The sequence below is a fragment of the Molossus molossus genome, unplaced genomic scaffold, assembly GCF_014108415.1.
Source record: "Molossus molossus isolate mMolMol1 unplaced genomic scaffold, mMolMol1.p scaffold_m16_p_14, whole genome shotgun sequence".
Classification (NCBI taxonomy): Eukaryota; Metazoa; Chordata; class Mammalia; order Chiroptera; family Molossidae; genus Molossus; species Molossus molossus.
In genome coordinates, this window is record NW_023425349.1 from 44941918 (window position 1) to 44966545 (window position 24628).

The 24628-nt window shown below is 39.7% G+C and overlaps 1 protein-coding gene across 2 annotated transcripts in view; it reads right to left on the reverse strand.

Moving 5' to 3' along the window:
* VPS13A (vacuolar protein sorting 13 homolog A) overlaps positions 1-10489 on the reverse strand; it is a 218647-nt gene extending 208158 nt beyond the window's left edge. Inside the window, exon 1 of one of the 2 annotated variants that reach the window (XM_036262048.1) lies at positions 10288-10488. In XM_036262048.1, the coding sequence (XP_036117941.1) occupies positions 10288-10387 (100 nt within the window). In that variant the 5' untranslated portion in view covers positions 10388-10488. Of the gene's footprint in view, positions 1-10287 lie in introns of both variants that reach the window. The other variant, XM_036262049.1, reaches the window with a different exon arrangement.
* Positions 10490-24628: the final 14139 nt, after the last annotated feature.

The window sequence follows — 24628 nt, forward strand, 5'->3', positions numbered from 1 at the left end:
CAGCAATACATGAAATGGGAGAAATATTTGTAAATCATACATCCAAAATATATAAAGAACTCCTAAAATTCAACTACTACAACAACAACAAAAACAATTAAAGGATGGCCAAAGATCTTGAACAGACATTTGTCCAAAGAAGATATACTAATGGCCAATACGCACAGGAAAAGATGTTCATTATCACTAATCACTAGGGAGATACAAATCAAAATGACAATGAGATATTACCTCAACTTATTAGGAGGGCTTCTAGCAACAATAGAGAAAATAACAAATGTTTCTGAGGATGTGAAGAAACTGGAACCCTTGTGTACTATTGTTAGGAACGTAAAATGGTGCAGCCTCTATGGAAAATAGTACGCAGTTCCTCAAAAATAAAAATAGAATTACCATAAGACCCAGCAATTCCAGTGGTAGGTATATTCCTAAAATATTTGAAAGCAGGGACTCAAAGAGATATGTGTACACTTAAGTCTCTAACAGAGTTATTCACAATATCAAAAGATGGAAGCAACCCATGTGTCCATTGACAGATGAATTAAGAAACAAAATGTGAAATATTATTCAGCCTTAAAAATAAATGAAATTCTGACATATGTGACAACATAGATGAATCCTGAAGACATTATACTAAGTGAAATAAGCCAGACACAAAAGGACAAATATTGTATACCACTTATATGAGGTACCTATCATAGTCAAGTTCATAGAGACAGAAAATAGAATGGTTGTTACCAGGGGTTGAAGGTAAGGGAAATAGATATTCATTGCTTAAAAGGCACAGTACTTCAGTTTTGTAAAATAATGAGTTCTAAAGATGGATGGTGGTGATGTTTGCACAACAAAGTGACTATACTTCATGCCACTGAACTGTAGACTTTAAAATGGTTAATTAAGATGACAAATTTTATGTATAATCTTATCACATTTTTAAATGTGGGGGGAGGGTGGAAAAGAAATAGGCGAACAAAAAACTGATGAAATCTGTTGCTGGTAGACCTCCCTTGTAAGAAGTGTTAAAAACTTTCAGAGATATAAAGAATGATATAAGTCAGAAACTCAGATCTCCAAAAGCATGAGAAAGGGAATAAATAAAAGTAAAATGAAGCCTTTTATTTTCCTTATTCTGAATAATCTAATGAAAAACTGTTCAAATCAATAGCAACAGTACATTGAGTACAACTTATGAATAAGTGAAGTAAATGACAGCAACATTATAACAGGCAGAAGGAATGGATTTGAATACACTATTATAAAGTACCTCCACTATTCATGAAGCAGTATAATGTTATTTAAGAGTAAAATTCTAGGGCAACCATTAAAAAAAATTTAAAGAAGTATAATTGATATGCTAAGAGAAGAAAACAATTACACAAAATGTTCAATTAAAACCAGAGAAGTCAGGCCCTGGCCGGTTTGGCTCAGTGGTTAGAGCGTCGGCCTGCGGTCCAGAGAGACCCGGGTTCGGTTCCCGCTAAGGGCGTGTACCTCGGTTGCAGTTTGTCCCTGGCCCTGGTTGGTCGTGCGGGAGGCAGCCACTCGATGTGTCCCTTTCACATCGATGTTTCTCTCTCTCTCTCTCTCTCTCTCTCTCTCTCTCTCTCTCTCTCTCTCTCTTCCTCTCCCTCCCACTCTATCTAAAAACAAAAAATGGAAAAATGTCCTCAGGTGAGGATAAAAAATAAATAAATAAATAAAACCAGATAAGTCAGAAAGAAGTGGGAAGATTTTAAAAGGAAAGCCATGCAACAAATAAAAAAAAGTTATAGCCCTGGCCAGTTTGGCTCAGCGGTTAGAGCGTCAGCCTGCGGTCCGGAGAGACCCGGGTTCGATTCCCGCTAAGGGCACATACCTCGGTTGCAGTTTGTCCCCAGCCCTGGTTGGTCGTGCGGGTGGCAGCCACTCGATGTGTCCCTTCACGTCGATGTTTCTCTCTCTCTCTCCCTTCCTCTCTCTCCCTCCCACTCTATCTGTACAAAAAATGGAAATATATCCTCGAGGATAAAAAAAAAAAAGTTATAGATACGATAGCTATAAATCCATCAACTCAACTATATCAATAATCACTTTAGATAAAATGTTAATAATCTGAATATAACAATGAAGAAATAGAGACTTGACAGAGTGGATAAGAAAACAAAATCCACCTATAGCCCTGGCCGGGTAGCTCAGTTGGTGAAAGTATTGTCCTCGTGATGCCAAGGTTTCGGGTTCAATCCCTGGTCAGGGTACACGAAAGAATCAATCAATGAATGCATAAATAAGTGGAACAACAAATCAATGTTTCTCTCTCTCTCTCTCTCTCTCTATCCCTCTTCTTTCTCTCTAGAATCAATAAATAAAACTTGAGTATCTATAAGAAACCCACTCTAAATATAAACACAAAATTAATAATAAAGGAATCTAACTGAAACTTGTAGAACATTTCATCCAACAGCAGCAGAATGTGTATTCTTCTCAAGCTCACATGGAGCATTCACCAAGATAGACCACACTCTGGGCCATAAAACATACCTTAACAAATTTAAATGAATATAAATCATACCACATTTGCTTTCAGACCCCAATAAAACTAAACTAGAAATCAATAACAGAAAGAAAACTGAAAAATCCTAAAATATGTGATTATTAAATAAACACTTGTTTTAAATAACATGTAGGTCAAAGAAGACATCTCAAAAGCAATTTAAAATATTTAGAATCAAATAAAAATACAACGTATAAAAATTTGTGATATGCAGCAAAATCAGGGCTCAGAGGAAGATTTATATCATTGAATGCATGAATTAGAAAAGAAGATCTAAAATCAATAATCAAATATTCCACCTTAAGATTTTAGAAAAAGAGAAACTTAAAATCCTAAGTAAACAGGAGGAAATAAATAATAAATAGACCACAAGTCAATGAAATTCAATAGATAATATCAATAGAAGAAAAAAAAGTCAATGAAACCAAAGACTGGTTCTTTGAAAAAAAAACAATAAAATTGATAACTCTCTAACCAGGTTAACTAAGGAAAAAAAAGAAGAGACATAAATTATCACAAATTAAATGGAAGGCCATTCAAAAATTAATTAATGTAATCCATTAATTATATCAACAGCTGAAGAAGAAAAATCATATGATCATATCATAGATGCAGAAAAATCATTTTATAAAATTCAACAATCTTAAAAAAGAACTCTCAGCAAATCAGGAATAGAGATAGGTATAGTAGAAAAAGAATCCAAATATTGAATGCCTCTGGGAATGAGGGCAAGGAAACTTGGGTGTGGTGGATATGTTCATTATCTTGATCGTGATGACGGTTTCCCAGTTGCGTACATATGTCAAGATGTATCGATTGCAGAATCTAAATATGTACATTTTACTATATGTCAGTTTTAACTAAATAAAGCTGTTTATGCATAATTAGTGATAGAATCTATATTGTGGGTACATGGTTATGGGCTGTAAAATCTTATAACAATGATGTATGTTTAAACACTTTTCATAATAAAATGTTCCCTTTCAGCTCTAAAATTCTATGAAATATCTTAGAACATAAAGGTAAAAATATTTGAAAAATATATTTAAAATATATAATATATTATATTATATATATTATATATATATAATATTTGAAAAATTGGAACTGGCAATTACCATTTGACTACAACAGTAATTTGTGTGATTCCACAACATATTTTATTACAGAATGACATCTTACAATCAGAATTGTGCCTTGAGTAAGTCTTGATCTTCCTAAAGAGCCACTGGTATACTGAGGGTGTGTAGTAAGTGCCCAATGAACATGACTCCATTATGAAAAGAATACTGAAAGATTAATATTTCAAAAACAGAATATGTAAATTAGTTACAAATATGAGCTTCTAATGTTACATAAACATGTCAGGCATAATAACAAAAAATTTGCAAATCTGTCCACATATTTTAATTTAGAAAAACAAGAGAAAGGACAGAGAAATTTTCCCTTATCCTAGGTTTCCCTTTCCTGGATTTCATTTACCTGCAGTCCCAGCTACCAATGTTCAACCATGATCTGAAAATTCCCGAAATAAGCAAATATAAATTATAAATTGTGCACCATCCTAAGCATAATGAAATCTCATGCTGTCCTGCTCCAACTCTCCTGAAACCATCCCTTTGTTCAGTGTATCTATGCTGCATACACTCTTGGACCATTTTTGTCTGTTAGTAGCCGTCTTGGTTATCAAATTCACTGTCTTGGAATTGCAATGTTTATGTTCAAGTAACCCTTATTTTATTTAATAATAGCCCCAAAGTGCAAGAACACTGATACTGGCAGTTAGTCTTTGCCAAAGAGAAGGTGTAAAGAGTTTCCTTCAAGTGAAAAGTTTTGTCTGTATAAGAAAAAACATAGTGCCCTGGCCAGTTTGGCTCAGCGGTTAGAGCGTCAGCCTGCAGTCCTGAGAGACCCGGGTTCAGTTCCCGCTAAGGGCGCGTACCTTGGTTGCAGTTTGTCCCTGGCCCTGGTCGGTTGTGCGGGTGGCAGCCACTCGATGTGTTCCTTTCACATCAATGTTTCTCTCTCTCTCTCTGTTCCTCTCTCTCCCTCCCACTCTACCTGAACAAAGAATGGAAAAATGTCCTCGGGTGAGAATAAAAAAAAAAAAGAAGTGAAAAAAAAAGAAAAAACATAGTATATATAAGATCAGTACTATCTGTGGTTACCAGCATCCGCTGGGGGTCTTGGAACATATACCTTGTGGATAAATGGAAACTACTGTAATAAGAGGAGGCTATAAAGTACAGGTATTGCCTGTTTTACAAATGATAATTCTATTACACAAGTCACCCATACTACTGCTTCTGCCTCTGGATGTCTAATATGTTTGTCCTTAAGTACTTTTAAAAGGCACCTAGTAGTGCATAGCAATTCTGTGCTATTTCTTAAACAAAACAAAAACAAAAAAGAGGAAGAAAAGATTTTGGTGTCCTACTCCGCATATATGGATTATATATAATCTCTGGAAAGTGGTTCAAAAATCTGTACTTTTAGCAAGCACCTATGGCTGATTCTGTTGCAGCCTAACTCTTGAAAGAAATGTGAAATGCTAAGATTACTTTGGAAAGTTAGAAGACTCTCAGGTGAGTCTACGAAGCACTGCCACCTGCCTAAGTAGCTGATATGTAAGAAGAGTAGAGATTTATAAATAGTAGTGTAGAAAAAGTATACTTTATCAACATCAAAATTTGCCAAGAATTGAAATAAAGCTCAGTATCTCTTTTCCCTTCCACAAAATAGATGCTTCTAGCACTTAATTTACTTACTCTATAGAACCCAGTATAGTAGCACTGTTCTGCTACATTATAATTAAATAGGTTTTTGGAAACTCTTCAGTCATATATAACAATGTTTCTAAGGAAAAAAATGAATTCTAATTTCCATCTCAGAAACAAAGTTTCAGAGTACTACCTATCCATAATTAAGTTTGGAATCATCCATGTAACTATTGACTACTACTTAATACTATTAATATGCTAAGAGTGAAATTAGCTGGATTATTACACAGAAGCCTACTAAAGCATACATTTACAACTAAGAGGTCTTTCTGATGTTAGACCATAAAATATTGTTCATAACCTTAACATTTTTCCCATGTGGCATCTAGTTTCTATTACTGAAATTTTCAAAGAATTTTTTAAATCCTCTAAGTTTATAAAATAATACTTTTTAAATTCTCAGAAGGAATTTTTCAATTTCCAGCATTATTTAAAGCTTCTATACATAAAACACTGACGTGTTATTTTAAAATCTGATAAGCACCAAAGATAGAGGAATCACACTACCTGATTTTAAGACTTACTATAAAGCTAGTTATCAAGACAAGTGTGGTACTGGTAAAAAGATGGACACATGGCCCTGACCAGTTTGGCTCAGCGGTTAGAGCGTCGGCCTGCGGTCCGGAGAGACCTGGGTTTGGTTCCCGCTAAGGGCATGTACTTCGGTTGCAGTTTGTCCCCGGCCCTGGTTGGTCGTGCGGGTGGCAGCCACTCGATGTGTCCCTTCACGTCAATGTTTCTCTCTGTCTCTCCCTTCCTCTCTCTCCCTCCCATTCTATCTGTACAAAAAAAAAGAAAAAAAAAGAAAAAAAAAAGATGGACACATGAATTACTGATTACAATCCAAAAATAAACCCACACAACATAAAGTCTACTGACACTTACAAAAGTGCAAAGATATTCAATGGACAAAGGATATTCTTTTTAGTAAATGGTGCTAGGACAATTGGACATTTGCATCCACATGCAAACAAGTGAATCTCAACCTTCAACCTATACCACACCTTATACAAAAATAGATCAGAAATCTAAATGTAAAATATAAAATTATAAACTTCTGGAGAAAATCTTTGTGACTTTGGGTAGGCAAAGATTATGTAGATATAAAATCAAAAGCACGACTCAAAAATTTTTAATGAACTGGATTTGATCAAAATTTAAAACTTTTGCTTTGCAAAGACAAAGTTAGAAAAGAGTAGGAGAATGTATTTTCAAATCATATATCTGACAAAGAGCTTGTATCCATAATAGCTAAAGAACTCTCAACACTGGTCAATAAGAAAACACACACTTTGGAAAAGAGTTTGGCAGTTCCTTAAAAAATCATATGATTGTAATTCCACTCCTAGGCATATACTCAAGCAAATTTAAAACATATGCCCACAAAAAACTTATATATGAATGTTAATAGCAACATTACTCATGAAAGCCAAAAAGTGGGAATAACTTAAACATCCAGCAACTGACTAAAAGATAAACAAAAGTGATGTGTTCATAAAATGGAATATTATTCAGTCATAGAAAGGAATGAATACTGATACATGTAACAACATGAATGAACCTCAAAAATATAGTAAGTGAAAGAAACCAGAAATGAAAGGCCATGTATACTATATGGTTCCATTTATTGGTTCTTTTGCTTGTTTTTTAATCCTCACTCCAGGATATTTTTTCCATTTTTGTTCAGATAGAGTGGAAGGAAAAGAGAGGGAGAGAGAGACACACATCAATTGGTTGCCTCCTGCATGACCCCAGGGCCGAGAACAAACTACAACCGAGGTACATGCCCTTGACCAGAATTGAACCTGCAACTCATTGGTCCATGGGCCAAAGCTTTAACCACTGAGCCAGACCAGCCAGGCCTATGTGGTTCCATTTAAAGTAAATGTCCAGCCCTGGCCGGTTTGGCTCGGCGGTTAGAGTGTCGGCCTGCAGTCCAGAGAGACCCGGGTTGGGTTCCCGCTGAGGGCACGTACCTCGGTTGCAGTTTGTCCTTGAACCTGGTTGGGTCGTGAGGGTGGCAACCACTAGATGTGTCCCTGTCCCTTTTTGCATCGATGTCTCTCTCTCTCTCTCTCTCTCCCCCACTCTATCTGAAAATTAAAAAAAAAAGATAAAGTAAATGTCCAGCCCAACTGGTGTGGCTCAGTGGTTGAGCGTCAACCTATGCACCGAGAGGTCGCCAGTTCAATTCCCAGGTTGTGGGCCCGATCCTCAGGGGTTGGGGGGCATGCAGGAGGCAGCCAATCAATGTTCTCTCTTTCTCTCATTCCCTCTTCCTTTCTCTTTCTATAAAAATTAACAAAGAAAAATAAAAAATTGTAATAAAATATCCAGAACTGGCAAATCCAGAGAAACAAAGTAGATTTACTGGCTGCCAGAGGAGGGAGATTAAGAATTTGTAGTACCGTTAATGGGTATGAAGTTTATCTTTGAGGTATTGAAAATGTTCTAAAACTACATAGTGCTGATAGTTGCATGATGGTGTGATTATACTAAAAAACACTTTACATATTAAAAGGGTGAATTTAATATGTGAATTAAATATCAACAGAAAAAAATTTAAATAAGCAAAAGATTTGAACAGGCGCTTCAATGGAAATATACAAACAGCAAAGAACAAGTTCAACAACTTTAAGTATTAACGAAATAAAAATTAAAACTAAAATGCTTTATCACTATGTGCCTATTAGGATGGCCCAAAAACGTTTTGTTTTGTTTTTAATTTTTTTCCCCTTTATTGATTTGAGAGAGAGAGAGAGAAGAAATGAGAGGGAGAGAGAGATGGAAACATCAATGAGAGAGAACATCGATTGATCACCTCTGGACCGGGAATCAAACCAGCAACCTCTTGCTGCATGGGTCTACGCTCAACCACTGAACCACACCAGCGGGACCCAAAAAAGTTTTTTTAGGTGATACTACTAAGTGCTAATGACGGAGGTAGAGCAACTAAGCACTCATACACTAGTGGTGACATTGCAAATGGTAGAGCCACTTGGAAAAGTAGTTCCATCGCTCCACATAAATTAAATATCCACTTACCATATGACCTCGAAATCCCATTCTTAGGTATTTAACCAGTGAAATAAATTTATGGTTACACAAAAACTAGTCCATGAATGTTTATAGCAGCTCTCCATAATTGCCAAAAACTGAAATGCTCTTCAACCCCTGAACAGATAAACATATATAGTACAACCATGTGAGGTTCCATGGCATAATGGTTAGCACTCTGGAGTCTATATAGTACAACCACACAACAAAAATACTATTAAACAATATAAGAATGAAATACTGATGCATGCAACACATGGGTGACTCTCAAATTCATTTTATATAAGAAGTGAAAGGAGTGAAATGAAAAGCCAGACCCCAAAAGCCACATACCATATAATACTATTTACATGGCACTCTAGAAAAGGCAAAGACTACAGGGATGGAAACAGAATAGTGGTTGCCAGGAGGAGTGGTGGGGACTGGGTGGGATGGATTGCAAAGGGGCAGCAGAGGGAATTTGGGGGGTCTTGTTGAAATTCTTAAGTATCATGACTGTGGTGGATACATGCCTCTTTGCATTTGTCAAGATAGACAGCGCTGTACATCACAAGAGTGCATTTTACTGTATATAAATTTTAAATAAACAAATCCTGGGATAAATCACACTCCACACACACCCCACCTTGTATGTAGAAGCAAACTTCCACTATAAAATAAAGTACACCATAAATGTTCTCATGGCTTCCTTTTGAGGTAGATGAAGACACCTTTTATCATTTTAACTTTGCAAATGAGAAGCAGCACATATTAAACAACATGCAAGTTTCTGGTACTAGTCAGAGATGCTGACCTAGCACTTATGTCCCTTGTTCTTAAAGTCCCACTCTCTATCATGGTACTAGGTACCCAGATTAGTAAGTAACAAGAAGTCTTCCTTATCAAACTGAATTACCTATTTACACTGTGTCATAAGGAGAAAAATAGATATAAACAAGTATTTTAGAAGAAGCCTAAAAGTGTGGACATATTCGAAGACAGTTTAGTAAACACAGACACAAATCCTAACTTTGGCCTGGGAGATTCGTTTCATAAAGAAAAGGCATCTAATTCCTAATGGGTATTTAAAATAAAGATGTAACATAAAAATAGATGGAAGCACTAAAAATGAGGCTCCAAATAAGGTAGAGCAGTACTATCAACAGATACAAAGTAAAGCTCCGGTCCTTGCAACGTTAAGCGCATGTTCATCCCTGCCTTTTGCAGGGTTGAGGTGTTGCACAGCTGCACCTCTTTTCTTTAAAAATTCAGTAATTCACTCTGACCCACAGCTCCAAATCCTCACAAACGTAACACATTCCTGGGTCCGGTTGTGAACTGAAAACACAACTAACCGTTTAAGTTATTATGCACAGGAGTTTCGCTTTCTGTAATCAGCACGATCCAGGGGGCCACCCTGTGTCCGGTGGCGTGGCCCGAGAAAACACCACAGTTTAGCCACATGGGGGGTGGGGGGAGGGCGATCTGTGGTCACAGCGTCTTGCCTTCACGTGCGAGGCAGCGTGCGACAGTCCGGGCTCTCCGTCATACCCCAAGGCGGGGAATGACAGGGATGAACCCAAGCTCAGGTGCGTCTGCTGGCCTCCCCTCGCCCAGCACAGCTGAAGCCGGACCCCGAGAGGAGGCACTTGAACTCCAGACCCCTGGAGTCCACTACGGGACCCTCGGCCGCTCGGCTCGGAAAAGAGGCACCATTTCATCCAGCACCCACGACCCCGTCCCCTAGAGCCAAAAAATAAACAACTCGCGGGCGAAGGCCCGGAACTGTCGCCCGGCTTTACGTAATGTGACCCCGAGGAGGGCGGTGGCAGGTGCCGACGCCGGGCAAGCCCCGGGCCCGAGGCCCCAAGGAGGAAGGGCTAGGCTCCCGCAAAGGGCCGGGAGGGAAACAAGACAGAGGGACGGCGGCGGTCACATTACCTCCCCAGATGCCCAGACTGAGCTGGGACGTGTCCAGGTTCACCACATAGTCCCCCAAGAACCGGTTCAACACATCCACGACCACCGACTCAAACACCATTTTCCTCAGCCGCGGTGGATACGGAGGCCGGCCCCGGCACGCCTTCTTCTTCCGAGGGCCCTTCCGCACCCTCCCTCGAGACCGCTCGGCTCACCGGCTCGCGGGCAGCTGCGACCGTAGCGCAAACTGTGCGGGACGCGCAGCCCCGCCTCCAGCCGGGCAAGGGGCGGAGGCGGCCGCCGGAACGACGCGTGCGCAGCGCGGACCGGAGGGCGGCGGGGGCGAGGCGGAGCGCCCACTTGGGCGCGCCAGCCCCAGAGGGAGCCAACGCGGCTGCGCTGCCGCCGCTCAGACGCGCGCCTCTTCTGTGCTGGGCGGGGCTCTTTTATTTGGTGGGCCCCGCCTCCTCCCCCATCGCCTGGCAACGAGGCCAGTGTCCGGAGCTGCAGGGTTTTTCCGACCCCGCCCCACCTGGAGACCAGAGTCAAGGCTGGCATCATGGGCAGGGGCGGGGCGGTTACGCCCAACAGGGAAAGGCCCACCCCCTGTCTAGGAGAAGAAACCCCTCCTCCACAAAACACGTGGGCCCTGAGGTCCTGCACTTTAAAAGTAAAGCGGGGCTGGAATCCTGGCTTTTTGCTCTTAGGCGGGAGGTATCGCGATGGTAGTTGTAGGGGGCACTCCCACCACTGTCACAGGTTCAGAGGCAGGGGCTCCCGGTATTGCTGGCTTCCTGGGTCCCGCCAGCCTGAATGCACACCTATAACTGCCTTTACCCTATTCAGTTGCCTAGCGAGGACTTAACCGCAGGTCACAACTTTCTGGTCTGCAAATCGTGAATAAACTCGGGGTTGCAATTCCACACCCCCTTCCCTGCATCTAAGATGGCATTCTTATTTGAGCAAAAATGCAGAGCTGCCTTTCATTCCATAGAGAGTTCCTTGGGATTCGGTTAGAGAAATCAACCAAAAATTAGAGCTAACTGAAGTTTGTGAGCAAGGTCCCAACCTTGGTGGAAAATTGATATAGAGATCTGTGTGAACTTTCAAAAATTTGCCAGAAGACATGAACAAACATTTTCTGAAAAGGATATACACATGGCACATAAACACATGAAAATATGTTCAATATTATTAGACATTGAGGAAATAAAAAACACACACACACAAATGACGTATCACTACCACTACATACCTATCAAAATGGCTAAAAGAAAAAATGATAATACCAAATGCTGATGAAGATGCAGAGAAACTGACTCATTCATGCATTAGTGGGAATGTGAAATGATAGAGCCATTATGAAAAACAGTTCGGCAGTTTCTTTTTTTTTAATTTTTTTTTCTTTATTGACTTTTACTGAGAAAGGAAGGAAGAGATAGAAACATCAATGAGAGAGAACATTCATTGGCTGCCTCCTGCATGTCCCCCACTGGGTATTTGGCCCACAACCTGGGCATGTGCCCTGACATGGAATCGAACCTGCAGCCTATTGGTGCATGGGTCAACGCTCAACAACTGAGCTCATTTGGCAGTTTCTTTTAAAAAACATTAATAAACATGCATCTAGCATACAAAACAGCAATTGTATTTCTGAACATAATCACAGAGAAATGAAAACCTGTGTGCACACAAAACGTGTACATAAATGTTAATAGTGGCTTTATTCAATAGGCAAAAACTGGAAACAACCCAAATGTTTTGAACAGATGAATAGTTAAACTGTATATAATACATCCATACCATGGAAACCTACTCAGCAATAAAAAGAAATGAACTATCAATACATGCAACAACTTAGCTGGATCACAGGGCATTATGCTGAGTAAAGACTGTATGATTCTATTTATAAAATATTCTTAAAATAACAAATTTATAGAGATAGAAAACAGATTAGCAGTTGCCAAGGGTTAGGTATGGGGAGGAGGGATGGGTGTAGCTACAAATGGAGAACAGGGAGGAGCCTTGTGTTTATGGAACATTTTTGTATCTTGATTGGGGTAATGGTTACATAAAATTGCATAACACTACATACACACACACACACACACACACACACACACACAAATGAGTGCATATAAAATTGGTGAAATCTGAATAAGCTCTACGGATGATGCTCATGTCTTTATTTCCTGGTTTCGACATTGCACTATACTTATGCAAGGTGTTATCATTAGGGGAAACTGAGTTAAAGGTACATGGGACCTCTCTGTAAACTTTTTTACAACTTTCTATGAATATATAGTTATTTTGAAATAACTCTCTAAAGGCTCTGCTAACTTGGGGGCCTATCAGGGGTTGCCTGAGATGAGCCTGAGAGTCAAGATTCTACATGATGTTTTAATATCCCTGTGCCTGGTGCTTGGTAAAATATTTAAGAAGGAAAAGTATCTGTATATGCTACCTTATCAGAACATATTAAAATATTAACTACTCTGTGGCTCCTGGTAAAATATTAGAGAGAGAGAGAGAGAGATGAATAATAAGGGATTTTCAAGCACCTTTCTCTCGATCCAAGTGTCTAAGATGACTGACCACTTTCCTACATGAAGAGAAGTCCCAAATACTGATGTCCATCAATGCCTGCTGATCCCAGATTTTTACATGACTGATTGCTTGTCATTCAGGTTTCTATCCAAATATCACCTAATCAAAAGGTCTTCCCTGACCGCTCAGTCTCAAGGAGCCAGCAGTCACACTGTCATATTCCCCTAATTTATCATTCTCTAAAATTATCCTCCATATCGGTTTTTAAAACTTCTGTCTCACCCACCACTGCCACTTCTAGAACAGGGAGCTAATGTGTCTGGTCCACTGTTGCATTCCCAGTACGTACATGAGCACTTGATAGATAATAGGTTTTCAATACACACTTTTTTTTTTATCCTCACTCGGGGACATTTTTTGATATTTTGTTCAGATAGAGTGGGAGGGGGAGAGAGAGAGAGAAACATCGACGTGAAAGGGACACATCGAGTGGCTGCCACCCACACCACCCAACCAGGGCCGGGGACAAACTGCAACCAAGGTACGTGCCTTCAGCGGGAACCGAACCTGGGTCTCTCTGGATCACAGGCCGACGCTCTAACCACTGAGCAACCGGCCAGGGCTCAATACACACTTTTTGAAAGAATGAAGAAATGTTGGATATGAAGCCACCACCAATATGCGCAAGACCAAACATACTGCCAGAGAAGTAGGCTAATAAACCAAGACTGACTCGAAGAGAGACTATTTAGCCAGTACAAAACAAAACACAAACACACCCGAACCAGAGGTTGTGATTATGGAGTGAAACTGCAGCCCCAGGAGCAGAGGCACTGGAACCTTGGCTGGGCCCTGCCACTGCAGTGCTGTGAGCGGCAGGGACAGAGAGGGAGACATGATGGCAGGCAAGACTCTAGATCCAGAATTAAGGTCCTGTTAGCAGGACTGAGGTGAATCCAGGGAGGCCAGTCTAATCTCAAAAGAGCACCCAGGAGGAACCTTCACAAACATAAGTCAGATCATGTCATTTCTGTGTTCCAAAGCTGCCCACATCACTATGGTAGTGGCCACAGCCCTTACATGGGTAGATAAGGCCCCACCTAATTGGCCTTCACCTCTACCCTGCCTTTATCTAGAATGCTCTTTCCTCAGATATGTGCATGACTCACTCCCTCTGTCTTTGCTCCCTTCTTCTTTCAGCCCTTCCCTGAACAGCCTGGTTAAAATTGATACCTGCTCTCCCACCACCCCTCAGCACTCCTATTACCTTCCCTGTTTTATCTTTCCTCAGAGCACTCACCACCTAACATGCTATGTATTTTACTTATTTCTTTCTTGTCCGTCTATCTCTGCCTACTATGGTATATATAATGTAAGCATAGAGAAATTAATATTATTGTTTTTCACTATGGTTCTATCCTGTGTGCCTAGAACAGGTCAAGCACACATATTTGTGGAAGATAGGAAAAGCATACCTGCTAGGTATTGAATTATTTTCCATCAATACCAAACCTAATCTTCTGTGTTGTGGTCTGTGGTGCTGGGGCACATTGCAAACCACAAGCATCTTCCACAGCTGGCTCCTTCCTGGGCTCTGCCAAGACGGGGTGGTAGAGGGGCTGGAGGAAGAAGAGGGGACTTGCTTCTTTCTATTTACTCCTTATGGGGCTTCCTTCTGCTTCCTTTTCTTGTGAGCATCACCCCAGCAAACCTTCTCCACCCAGACATTAGCAGTTCCTTCGCAGGACCTGAATCTGACTTATATTTCCCCCAACTTGCATAATTAGCATTATTGCGCTATCTCAGAGACAGCAGAACCAACCTTGTCATCTCCCCTGATGGAGACATCCAGCCAAGCAGCCCCCTTTCTTAGAGGTCTGAGTTTCAGTTCTCGGGCTCCTCTTCTGTTTCCAAGTCTGTCCCTTTGCTCATTCAACCCTTAGAGTTATATTTGCTTCTTGCAGTAACTACCTGGGAAATACGTTAGAGTTCTCTTTTTTCACTCTTGCACTAGTTAGCAATTGTATACCTTGTTAACAATTCTCTCATACATATCTCTTTCCATGGGAGCAGAGTCAGTAGCTGCAACCAAGTATGAGCAGTATGAGCGAGGGGAGATGTTTAGCTGAGAGAGGAAGGCAGCAGCATCAAAGAGAGTACAGTAAATGCAAATTGTAGGTGAGGACAGAAGCCGGACTCAGGGCCAGAGATCAAATTAAGTGTTAGGACTTCCAGCAACTGCCAGTCTATAAGTAGGTAATGAGTCCAAGGATTGAGGGCTGGGATAATCAAGAACAGGTCAGGCAGGGAAGTGTAAGATGGGCACAGTGAAGGATGCAGGAGATAGGCTACCCATATGAAGTGCTGGGGTCTGTGCTTGATGGTCCTGTGGCACAGGAGCAGTGGGGTTAAGTTACTCACTACAAGCTGAGTCCCCTGGTACCAGCCCCTTCCTTGTTTCTTCAGTCCAGTTCTGAATTCCTGAGCCACTCTTGATTTAGACAGAATTTGGAAGTCCTCCTAGATATGAACTCTCTGCCTACACGAACCTTTGAATATTGACAACTATCTCAATTTTCTGCTTCTATTCTCTTTCCTCCCTTGGTGAACCATTGACTGAACTGGAGGCTGTATGACAGTGTGAGTGTGTGTGAGTGTGTGTGTGTGTGTGTGTGTGTGTGTGTGTCTGCTTCTGTGAAGCCTTTCCACAAAGGCTGGTATCTCAGCGTGTACTTCTAAAGCCAGCTTCATCTGTCAAAGCAAATAATCTAAAACATAAAAATAGGAGGCACTGACCAGTGTGAAAGTTGACATAGTGCAGCCATTTAAAAATGAAGTCAGCCCTGGCTGGTTTGGCTCAGCAGTTGGAGCATTGGCCTGTGGACCAGAGAGTCCCGGGTTTGGTTCCTGCTAAGGGCACGTACCAAATAAAAAATAAATAAAATAAAATAAATAAATAAATAAATAAATAAATAAAGCCAGAGCAGCCCTTCCAGAAAAACCATCTTGCATGTCTGGCTACTTAAATCTTTGGCCCGTTTGAACAGGGCCAGACATCTGGAATGGACCAAACCAACATTATCTTATAACAAGTGTTTTTGTAAAGCCAGCAGGAAAGCCGGTATCCTAACCATAAGGACTGATGATTATGGATTCTCTATCTGAAGATGGAATCAGTATCCAACCATGTATAGCTAAAGAGCAACTCAGCTTATTAGCACCAACAAGAATTTCTTTCTTCTATTTGTGTACCTAGTTCTTTCCTTTTCTCATAAAAATCCTCTGCCTTCATCCTTGGGACACTATTTGGGTTTCTGCCAGAATCTGTGCTTCCAGATTTGCAATTCTTTTTTATTTATTTTTATTTTTTGTTCTTTATTGATTTTTAGAGAGAGAGGAAGGGAAAGGGAGAGAGAGATAGAAACATCAATCAATAAGAGAGAACATTGATTGGCCGCCTCCTGCATGCCCCTCATTGGGGATCAGGTCCACAGTCTGGGCATGTGCCCTGACCTTTTGGTGCATGGGTTGATTCTCAACCACTGAGCCACACCAGCTGAGCCAGAATTGCAATTCTTTGATGCCAAATAAGTGCTTATTGCCTCTCATTTTGCCTTTCTAATTTTAGGTTAACACCAGGATGAAGTGAGGTCAGAAAGTTCAGATTTAGAGACCAGCCAGGAGATTTAGGCAGGAGGTAATTATAGATCTCAACTAGGTCATGGCGATTTAAATGATAAAGAGACATAAAAGAAATGGAGGTCATAAAGGTAGAATTTATGAGCCTTAGGCACTGATTAGGTAAATAAAATAATCTCAAGATTGTGTCATTCATAGTAACTGGGATGTAAAAACAAAACATTGGTTTGTATAGGAGATGAAGAGCTCAGATTTTGGTTCCATGAGATTTGAAATCTAGGGGAAAATATCCAGGACACAATATAATTTGCCTAGTGATAGAAATTAAGAAATGAGGTCCCAGTGAGAGTCCAGACAAGAGATAGACTCTTGAGAGCTCCCTACAAAGAAGCAATTATCCACACCCAAAGTGTAGATGACACTTGGGAGTAAAGGAATGTAGAGAAAGAAAAGCATGCCAAAATTGAACGGTGAAGAAACATTCTCATGTAGGGGAGAGTCACTGAACTTGAGAGAGGAGGCCTAGTGCAGGAGTAAGGGTACTTGGAGTGGGCTGACACAGAAATCCACGAAGGATGTATAGGAGAAAGAGATGGTCAACAACATCAAAGCTATAGAGATGTCAAGAAAGATAAAAACAGAAAACCCAACTAAATTTAGCTACTAGTGAGTGCTTGCAAAGTCTTTTGATTCACCATCTCTTTGGTAAGAGATGGCTTACCAAAGTTATTTTAAAATAGTAGATTTTAATATCAAAGGGTTACTAGCAAATTTGAACCTTATGTTTACCAGTACAGTAGTATGCTTTTTTATTTCTGGAAAATTAAATTCACGTTGACACTTATCAAGTACTTACATACATACAGTTCCTCCTATATTAAAATACTCATTGTCAATGAAGGTTTATTAATTCATAAGTGCCCACATTATTTTTTGTATTTTTGAAGTATTAAGCTCTCCTTGTTCTAGTATATGCTTTTATTTTCACATATAACATCATAACTGGTAAGAATTTTAACTGATCCAGGAATAAACCAAACAGTCTCCTCCACATTGCCTATTTTCTGACTGCTTTAATCACAGTTTGTCTTAGAATTCCTTATTTAACAACAACTTGCCTGGAAATATGCTAATCTATAAATAGATATTGAAGAAACTATATGTAAAACTGTTTTCTAACTTTACATACTTCTATAAATTTCTACAAGATATACCATTACTAACAACATAAGCATGTATGTGGGGTAGTGAGAAAATAAATCCCTTGCTCCCCAGTCTATATACATGTGCACACACAGATGTGATGTAGAAGCTGTAATATACTCTAATACATTAATGATTTTGTCCATGTCATGTATAGCTTATGTACTTGATGTTTAATTCACTTATATTATATATGTATATATATAACTCACATGTAGTATCACAGACGGAGAATAATTTATTTTTAAATCCTCACCCGAGTCCAGCCGGTATGGCTCAGTGGTTGAACATTAACCCATGCACCAAGAGGTCGCCAGTTCCATTCCCAGTCAGGGCACATGCCCAGGTTGAGGGCCTGATCCCCAGTGAAGGGCATGCAGGAGGTAATCAATCGATGTTCTCTCTCATCAATGTTTCTATCTCTGTCTCCCTCTCCTTTCTCTCTCTCTAAAAGCAATTAAAATAAATAAATAAATCCTCACCTGAGGATATTTTTCCATTGAATTTTTTTTTCTTTTAGATACAGTGGGAGGGAGGGAGAGAGAGAAAGAGAGAGAGAAACATTGATGTGAGAGAGACACATCGATTGGTTGCCTCCCACACGACCGTGACCAGGGCTGGGGATGAACTGCAGTCGAGGTACATGCCCTTAACCAGAATCGAACACGTGACTTTTTGGTCCCACAGGCCAAAGCTGTAACCACTGAGCCAAATCGGTCAGGACGAGAATACATTTTTAATAACAAAAAAAGTTATTGGCCTTGTGTTTTTACTTAAAATATTTAGTTTAATTTAACAATTACTTAAGTAAAACCTGATAATGTAAAATTCTGTATGTTCATATTTTATAACACCTATTCCCAAAGAGCACAACATTAATATTCTCAGAATCTCTTCTTTGAAAGTAATCATGGTATTTTCCACTGCTGATAAAATAATTCTCCAATTAATTAGTTATCACATTTTTAGTGTTCTTAGATTATACACTGTGCTTTGTATAGCCAAGAAAATTCTGAGTCAGATACACTAATTTGGTTTTGTTAACATTAAATTAGCTGAGTTAGATATCAGCTAATTCGAATTTCAGTTTTCCCTTAGAGAAAGTTATGAGTACCATCTAGTGGAATTACGATGGAAAATCCTTCCAAGTTAGTCTTTAAATTGAAGTAATCAGTTTTTATACAAAGTTTCTTTTTAAAGTGATTATAGATTAATTCTTATATATTTTCTAAAATAAATCCTAAATATATGTTCAACTAAACTTCATATTAGAAAATAAAAACTAACAATTAATTTATGACATTTTAACCACATATTTTAATGACTGAATTGGTTTTCTTCCATTTGTGTTAATTATGACATACTAGAATTTTCTTACTTTTCATACAGATTCATATCTTTTTTAAAAAGATTGAATTGATTGCAATTTTATGTTATTGATTATAAATTTGGCTTTGTTTTCCCCCCAACATTTATTGTTAGTGGATCACTTCCTAAACAAAGATTTAATTCTATTCACTGGCTATGTCAAGCATTTGAGCTGCTGTTTGAGGAGGTTCAAAAACATTTAGGTATAGAATTATAATTCATCTTTCCGTGGCAATGTCCAATACAAATTACTTGACTATTTCCTTAATTGCTTGAAGTACATCATTACATTTGGTATGAAAAGACAAACCAGCTTGAAATACTGATTTCATCATCAGACTAGAGGTTGTGTAAACAATGAGAGCAGCAAATGAAGTTCGTGTGTCTTTTCAGTTCTGGAAATGCATTGAATAAAAGTGGTCATGCAACCATATGGGCTGATGGGAATACAAGTTTTTATTTTATTTTATTTTATTATTTTAATTGTTTCATCTTTATTGTTGAATGTATTACAGATGTTCCTCATTTTCCCCCCATTGACCCCCTCCTCCCCACTCCCGCCCCCCTCCCGCCTTTTCCCACACTATTGTCTGTATCCATTGGTTATGCATATAAGTTCTTTGGTTTATTTCTTCCCAACCCCCAACCCCCTTCCCTTTGAGATCTGTCAGTCTAGCAACCAATTTGTACTTCTTAATCCCTTCACCTTTTTCGCCCATTCCCCCAACCCCCCCCCCCTCCCATCGGGCAGCCAACAAACATTTTCTGTATCTATGAGAATGTTTCTGCTCTGCTTGTTCATTTTGTTTGTAGATTCAATGGTCGATAGATATGTATTCATTGCCATTTTGTTTGTTCATATATTTTATCTTTTTCTTCAAAAAGACCCTTCATCATTTCATATAATAACGGTTTGGTGGTGATGAACTCCTTTAACTTTTTCTTGTCTGGGAAACTCTTTATATGGCCATCGCTTCTAAACAACAGGTTTGCAGGATAGAGTAATCTTGGTTGTAGGTTCTTGCTTTTCATCGCTCTGAATATTTCTTGCCACTCCCTTCTGGCCTGCAAAGTTTCTTTTGAGAAATCAGCTGACAGTCTTAGGGGAACTCCCTTGTAGGTAACTAACTGCTTTTCTCTTGCTGCTTTTAAGATTCTCTCTTTGTCTTGAACCTTTTGCATTTTGATGATGATGTGTCTTGGTGTGGGCCTCTTGGGGTTCATCTTGTTAGGGACTCTCTGTGCTTCCTGGACTTGTATGTCTGTTTCCTTCACCAAGTTAGGGAAGTTTTCTGCCATTATTGTTTCAAATAGGTTTTTTGATTTCTTGTTCTCTCTCTTCTCCTTCTGGCACCCCCAAGATGCGAATGTAGGCACGCTTGAAGTTGCCCCAGAGGCTCCTTACACTATCCTCATTTTTTTGGATTCTTTTTTCTTTTTGCTGTTCTGATTGGGTGTTTTTTGCTTCCTTATATTCCAAATAAATTGTTTGCTTCTTGGCTTTACCTACTCTACTATTGAATCTGTGTAAATCATTCTTTATTTCAGTTAGTGCCTCCTTCATTTCTGACTGGTTCTTTTTTATGCTCTTGAGGCCCTCACTAAGTTTGCTGAGGTTCTCACTAAGTTCATTGAGCATCCTTATAAACAGTATTTTGAACTCAGCATCTGTTAGGTTGCTTATCTCCATTTCGCTTAGTTCTTTTCCTGGAATTTTGTTCTGTTCTTTCATTTGGGACCTGTTTCTTTGTATCCTCATTTTGGCTGCCTCCCTATGTTAGTTTCTGTGTATTATTTGACGAGAGGTATGGGGCTATCTGAGACCAGATGCTGCTTGTTTGAAAGAATTTAGGAAAACCTGAAGCAGGATCCAAGACAGGCCAATCCTATGGTTAAGCAAGTGGCAACAGCTTGGGTGGGCCTGAAAGTTGGGTGGGGTGGGGCCTGAGAGAATCACAAGGGCGGGGCTACCAGTGTGAGCCAGGTTGCTGGAGTCCCAGATATGGCAGCTGTCTGCCGCCCCAGGGAAGGGCTCACCAAAGGAATAAAGGCCTCTGACAACATGTTTGTCCCAGAGAAAGGCCCCTCTCCAGTCCTCGCTCCATTGCCAAACAGCTCAGTTCTTCCCTGTATGTCTCTGGTGCCCCTCGAGCTGCCTCCTCTCCAAGCTTAGAGGGAGAGAGTCTGATAAGTTTGTGCGCGGGCCCTTTAAGAGGAGTTGCCTGGGGCTCCAGCCGCCTCAGTCTCCCTGAGCCTCAGTTCCCGCTGGTTTTTCCAGCCAGAAGTTATGGGGATTCTCTTCCTGGCACTGGAACCCTGAGCGGGGCACCTGGTGTGGGATGGGGACCCCTTAGTCCTCAGGGAGAACCTTCACAGCCGAGGTGTCCTCCTGATTTTTACCCGCCACACGTGGGTGTAGGACCAGCCCCTCTGCCTCCGCCCCTCCTACCAGTCTCAATGTGGCTGCTTCTTTAATTCCATAGTTGTAGGACTTCCATTCAGCTTGATTTCAGGCGGTTTTGAATGATGGTTGTTCTGTGGTTTAGTGGTAACTTTGATGTGGTTGTGGGCGGACGCGATACCGTGTTTACCTACCCGCCATCTTGACCGGAAGTCGGGAATACAAATTTTAGCTTCCAGCTGAGTTTTCTTTTCACTTTAGTTTTATTTCCTTCTTTCTTTTTTTTTTATTTTTTATCCACATCTAAGGACATTTTTCCATTTTGTTCAGAAAAAGTGGGAGGGAGAGAGAGAGACAGAGAGAAACATGGACTTTAGAGAGACACATGAAGAAGTTGCCTCCCGCACAACCACAACCAGCGCCAGGGACGAACCGCAACCGAGGTACATGCCCTTGGCCAGAATCGATGGAACCGGCGACTCATTGGTCTGTGGGCCGACACTCTAACCGCTCAGCAAAACTGGCCAGGGCTTATTCCCTTATTTCTTTAATACATATTTTTTTGTTCCTATAGACTCTGTTCCTCAAATTCCCTAAATGGCTCCTTCTCACATTACGGTCTGTCTTCAAATATCTCCTAATCAATCAAGGAGGCTTTCCTTGATCATTCGATCAAAAATAGCACCAACCATCCCTCCACTTATACCTCACCCCTCTCATTATTTCCATACTGTGCTTTCTTTATTTTTTCTTACAGTACTTATCACTACCTCTCATAATACATCTTTATTGTCTGTCTCCATCTGTAGTAATTTCAACATTGGCTCCATTATTTTACCCATCTCTAGCTTGTCATTAAACTTTGTATTAAGGGTGGTGACTCCAGCTCAAATCTTTAACTCTGTGTTCGGTTGTGTTATTTGCTTAAGCCAATGAGGTATTAGCAGATACGGTACAAGGAAGGCCTGAAAAGCACTTGCGCAGTTGGGCTTGCTCTCTCCCTTGTGACCATTGCAATAGGAACACATGTGCACTGGGCTACTAGGAAATGAGCAATACATGGGGCAGTGCCAAGTCACCGGAGTTGCCCCAGTAGCCCCAAATGGCCGAGTTAAGCTACCTCTCAGCCTTGTGTTTGGGAAACACTAATAATAATTATTGCTTTTAAAGATACATTTAGGGGTGGTTTATTATAAAGCAATAACTAATTGGTACCCCCTCCACTGGAATTCAAACTCCCTGAATGCAGGAATCTCATCTGTTTTGTTCATTGCCACATCCCTAGCTTCCAGCACTGTTCCTGGCAAGTGAATATTTGTTGAATAAATTAATGGGGTGGGGATAGGTAGGCCGTATAATGCAGCTTAAATAATAACTTTTATGATGGTCTATATTTTATACAGGGATAGATTCAGTAACATGGAAAGAAATGGGTAGGTTACTTATCCTACAGGCAATTTCCAAAATTATAATTTCTCTCAGTCAAGCTTTTGATAAGTATTAGGAGTAGTGAGTTCAAGGTTATGTATCTGAGTTGAAAATTTTGTATCTTACCAAGCATTACAAGTGTAACCATTTTAAGTGCACAGTAAAATTCTACAATAAACAACTCTAATGAACTGGTGTTATGCCTGGTTTCCTTTTATGATCACTGAGTAACCTAACAACAAAATGTAAGTAAGCTATTGACCTCCACACGAAGGTGGGCTCAGGGGACACCTTCTGAACAAGAAATCATTTTAAGCTAGCTTTAAAACAAAGATGATTGCATAAACAAGATACCCAAGTTCTGTGTCAAAGAGAATGGTTATAATACTTTTATCCTGAAATGTACTTTTTAAGAGGTATTACTAATTGTCACTCAAGCTGTTTTCTTTAAACAATGTAATAATCAAGTGTCTAATTTTAAGAATTGTTACCCAGAATCCAAGTTAAAAATATATTGCTTTGTCTGGCCAGTGTGGCTCAGTGGTTGAGCATCGACCAATGAACCAAGAGGTCACCGGTTCGATTCCCAGTCAGGATACATGCCCAGGTTGTAGACTGATCCCTAGTGAGAAGCATACAGGAGGTGGCCAGTCAATGTTCTCTCTCATTGATGTTTCTATCTCTCCCTCTCCCTTCCTCTCTCTCTAAAATCAAGAAAGAAAAAATATATTTTTTAAATATATTGCATTGTGTTGCAAAATTATTAGCTTTAAGCAAAGGTTTTATCTAACATTAATATTAACATTTTAGGTTGGATAATTCTTTGTCATAGGTGATTTCCAGTGCATTGTAGGATGTTTTGCAGCATCGTTGGTCTCTATCCAATGCCTCAAGACATTTCTAAATGTCCCAGGAGGGGCAAAATCACTTCCAGTTGAGAACTACTTCTCTAAGCTAATAATTGTTGGTGGAATAACTATCATAAGTGATGTTTCATTTAAAAATTATTCTTTAAAATATTTTAAGGTAATTATAGTTCACATGCAGTTAGAAGAAATAATAGAGAAAATCCTGAAATAATACAGAGAATTTTCCCAATGATAAGATCTTGCAAAACCATAATGCAATATCTTAACTAGGAAATTGACATCTCCACAAAGATCATTCATGTTGCCCTTTTGTAGCCACACCTACTTTCCCTCCTACACAATTTTCTTAAACACTGGCAAATGTTAATTTGTCTTCTATTTTTCTAACTTTGTCATTTTAAGAATGTTATATTAATGGAATAGCAGTATGTAACCCTTTGGTGTTTGCTTTTTTTCACTCAGCATAATTCTCTAGAGATTCATCAATGTTGCTGCATGTATCAGTATTATTTTCTCTTTATTACTGAGTAAGTAGTATTCCATGATATGGACATACCACAGTTTGTTTAAGCATTCATACATTGAAGGACATATTAGTTGTTTCCATTTTTGGCTATTATGAATAAAGTTGCTATAAATAGGTTTTTGTGTGAACATAAATTTTATTTCTCTGATGCAAATGCTCAGAACTGTAATTGCTCTGTGGTGCAGTAGTCTCATGTTTAGTTTTTTAAGAAACGTTCAGACTGTTTTTCAGAGTGGCTGTTTAATTGCTCCAACACCATTTGTTGAAAAGTCTATCTTTCTTTCATTGAATTGCTTTGCACTTTTGTCAAAAGCATTTGCACATATTTGTGTGGGTATATTTCTAGGTTCTCTGTCTAACACTCCTTAAAAGTATGCAAAA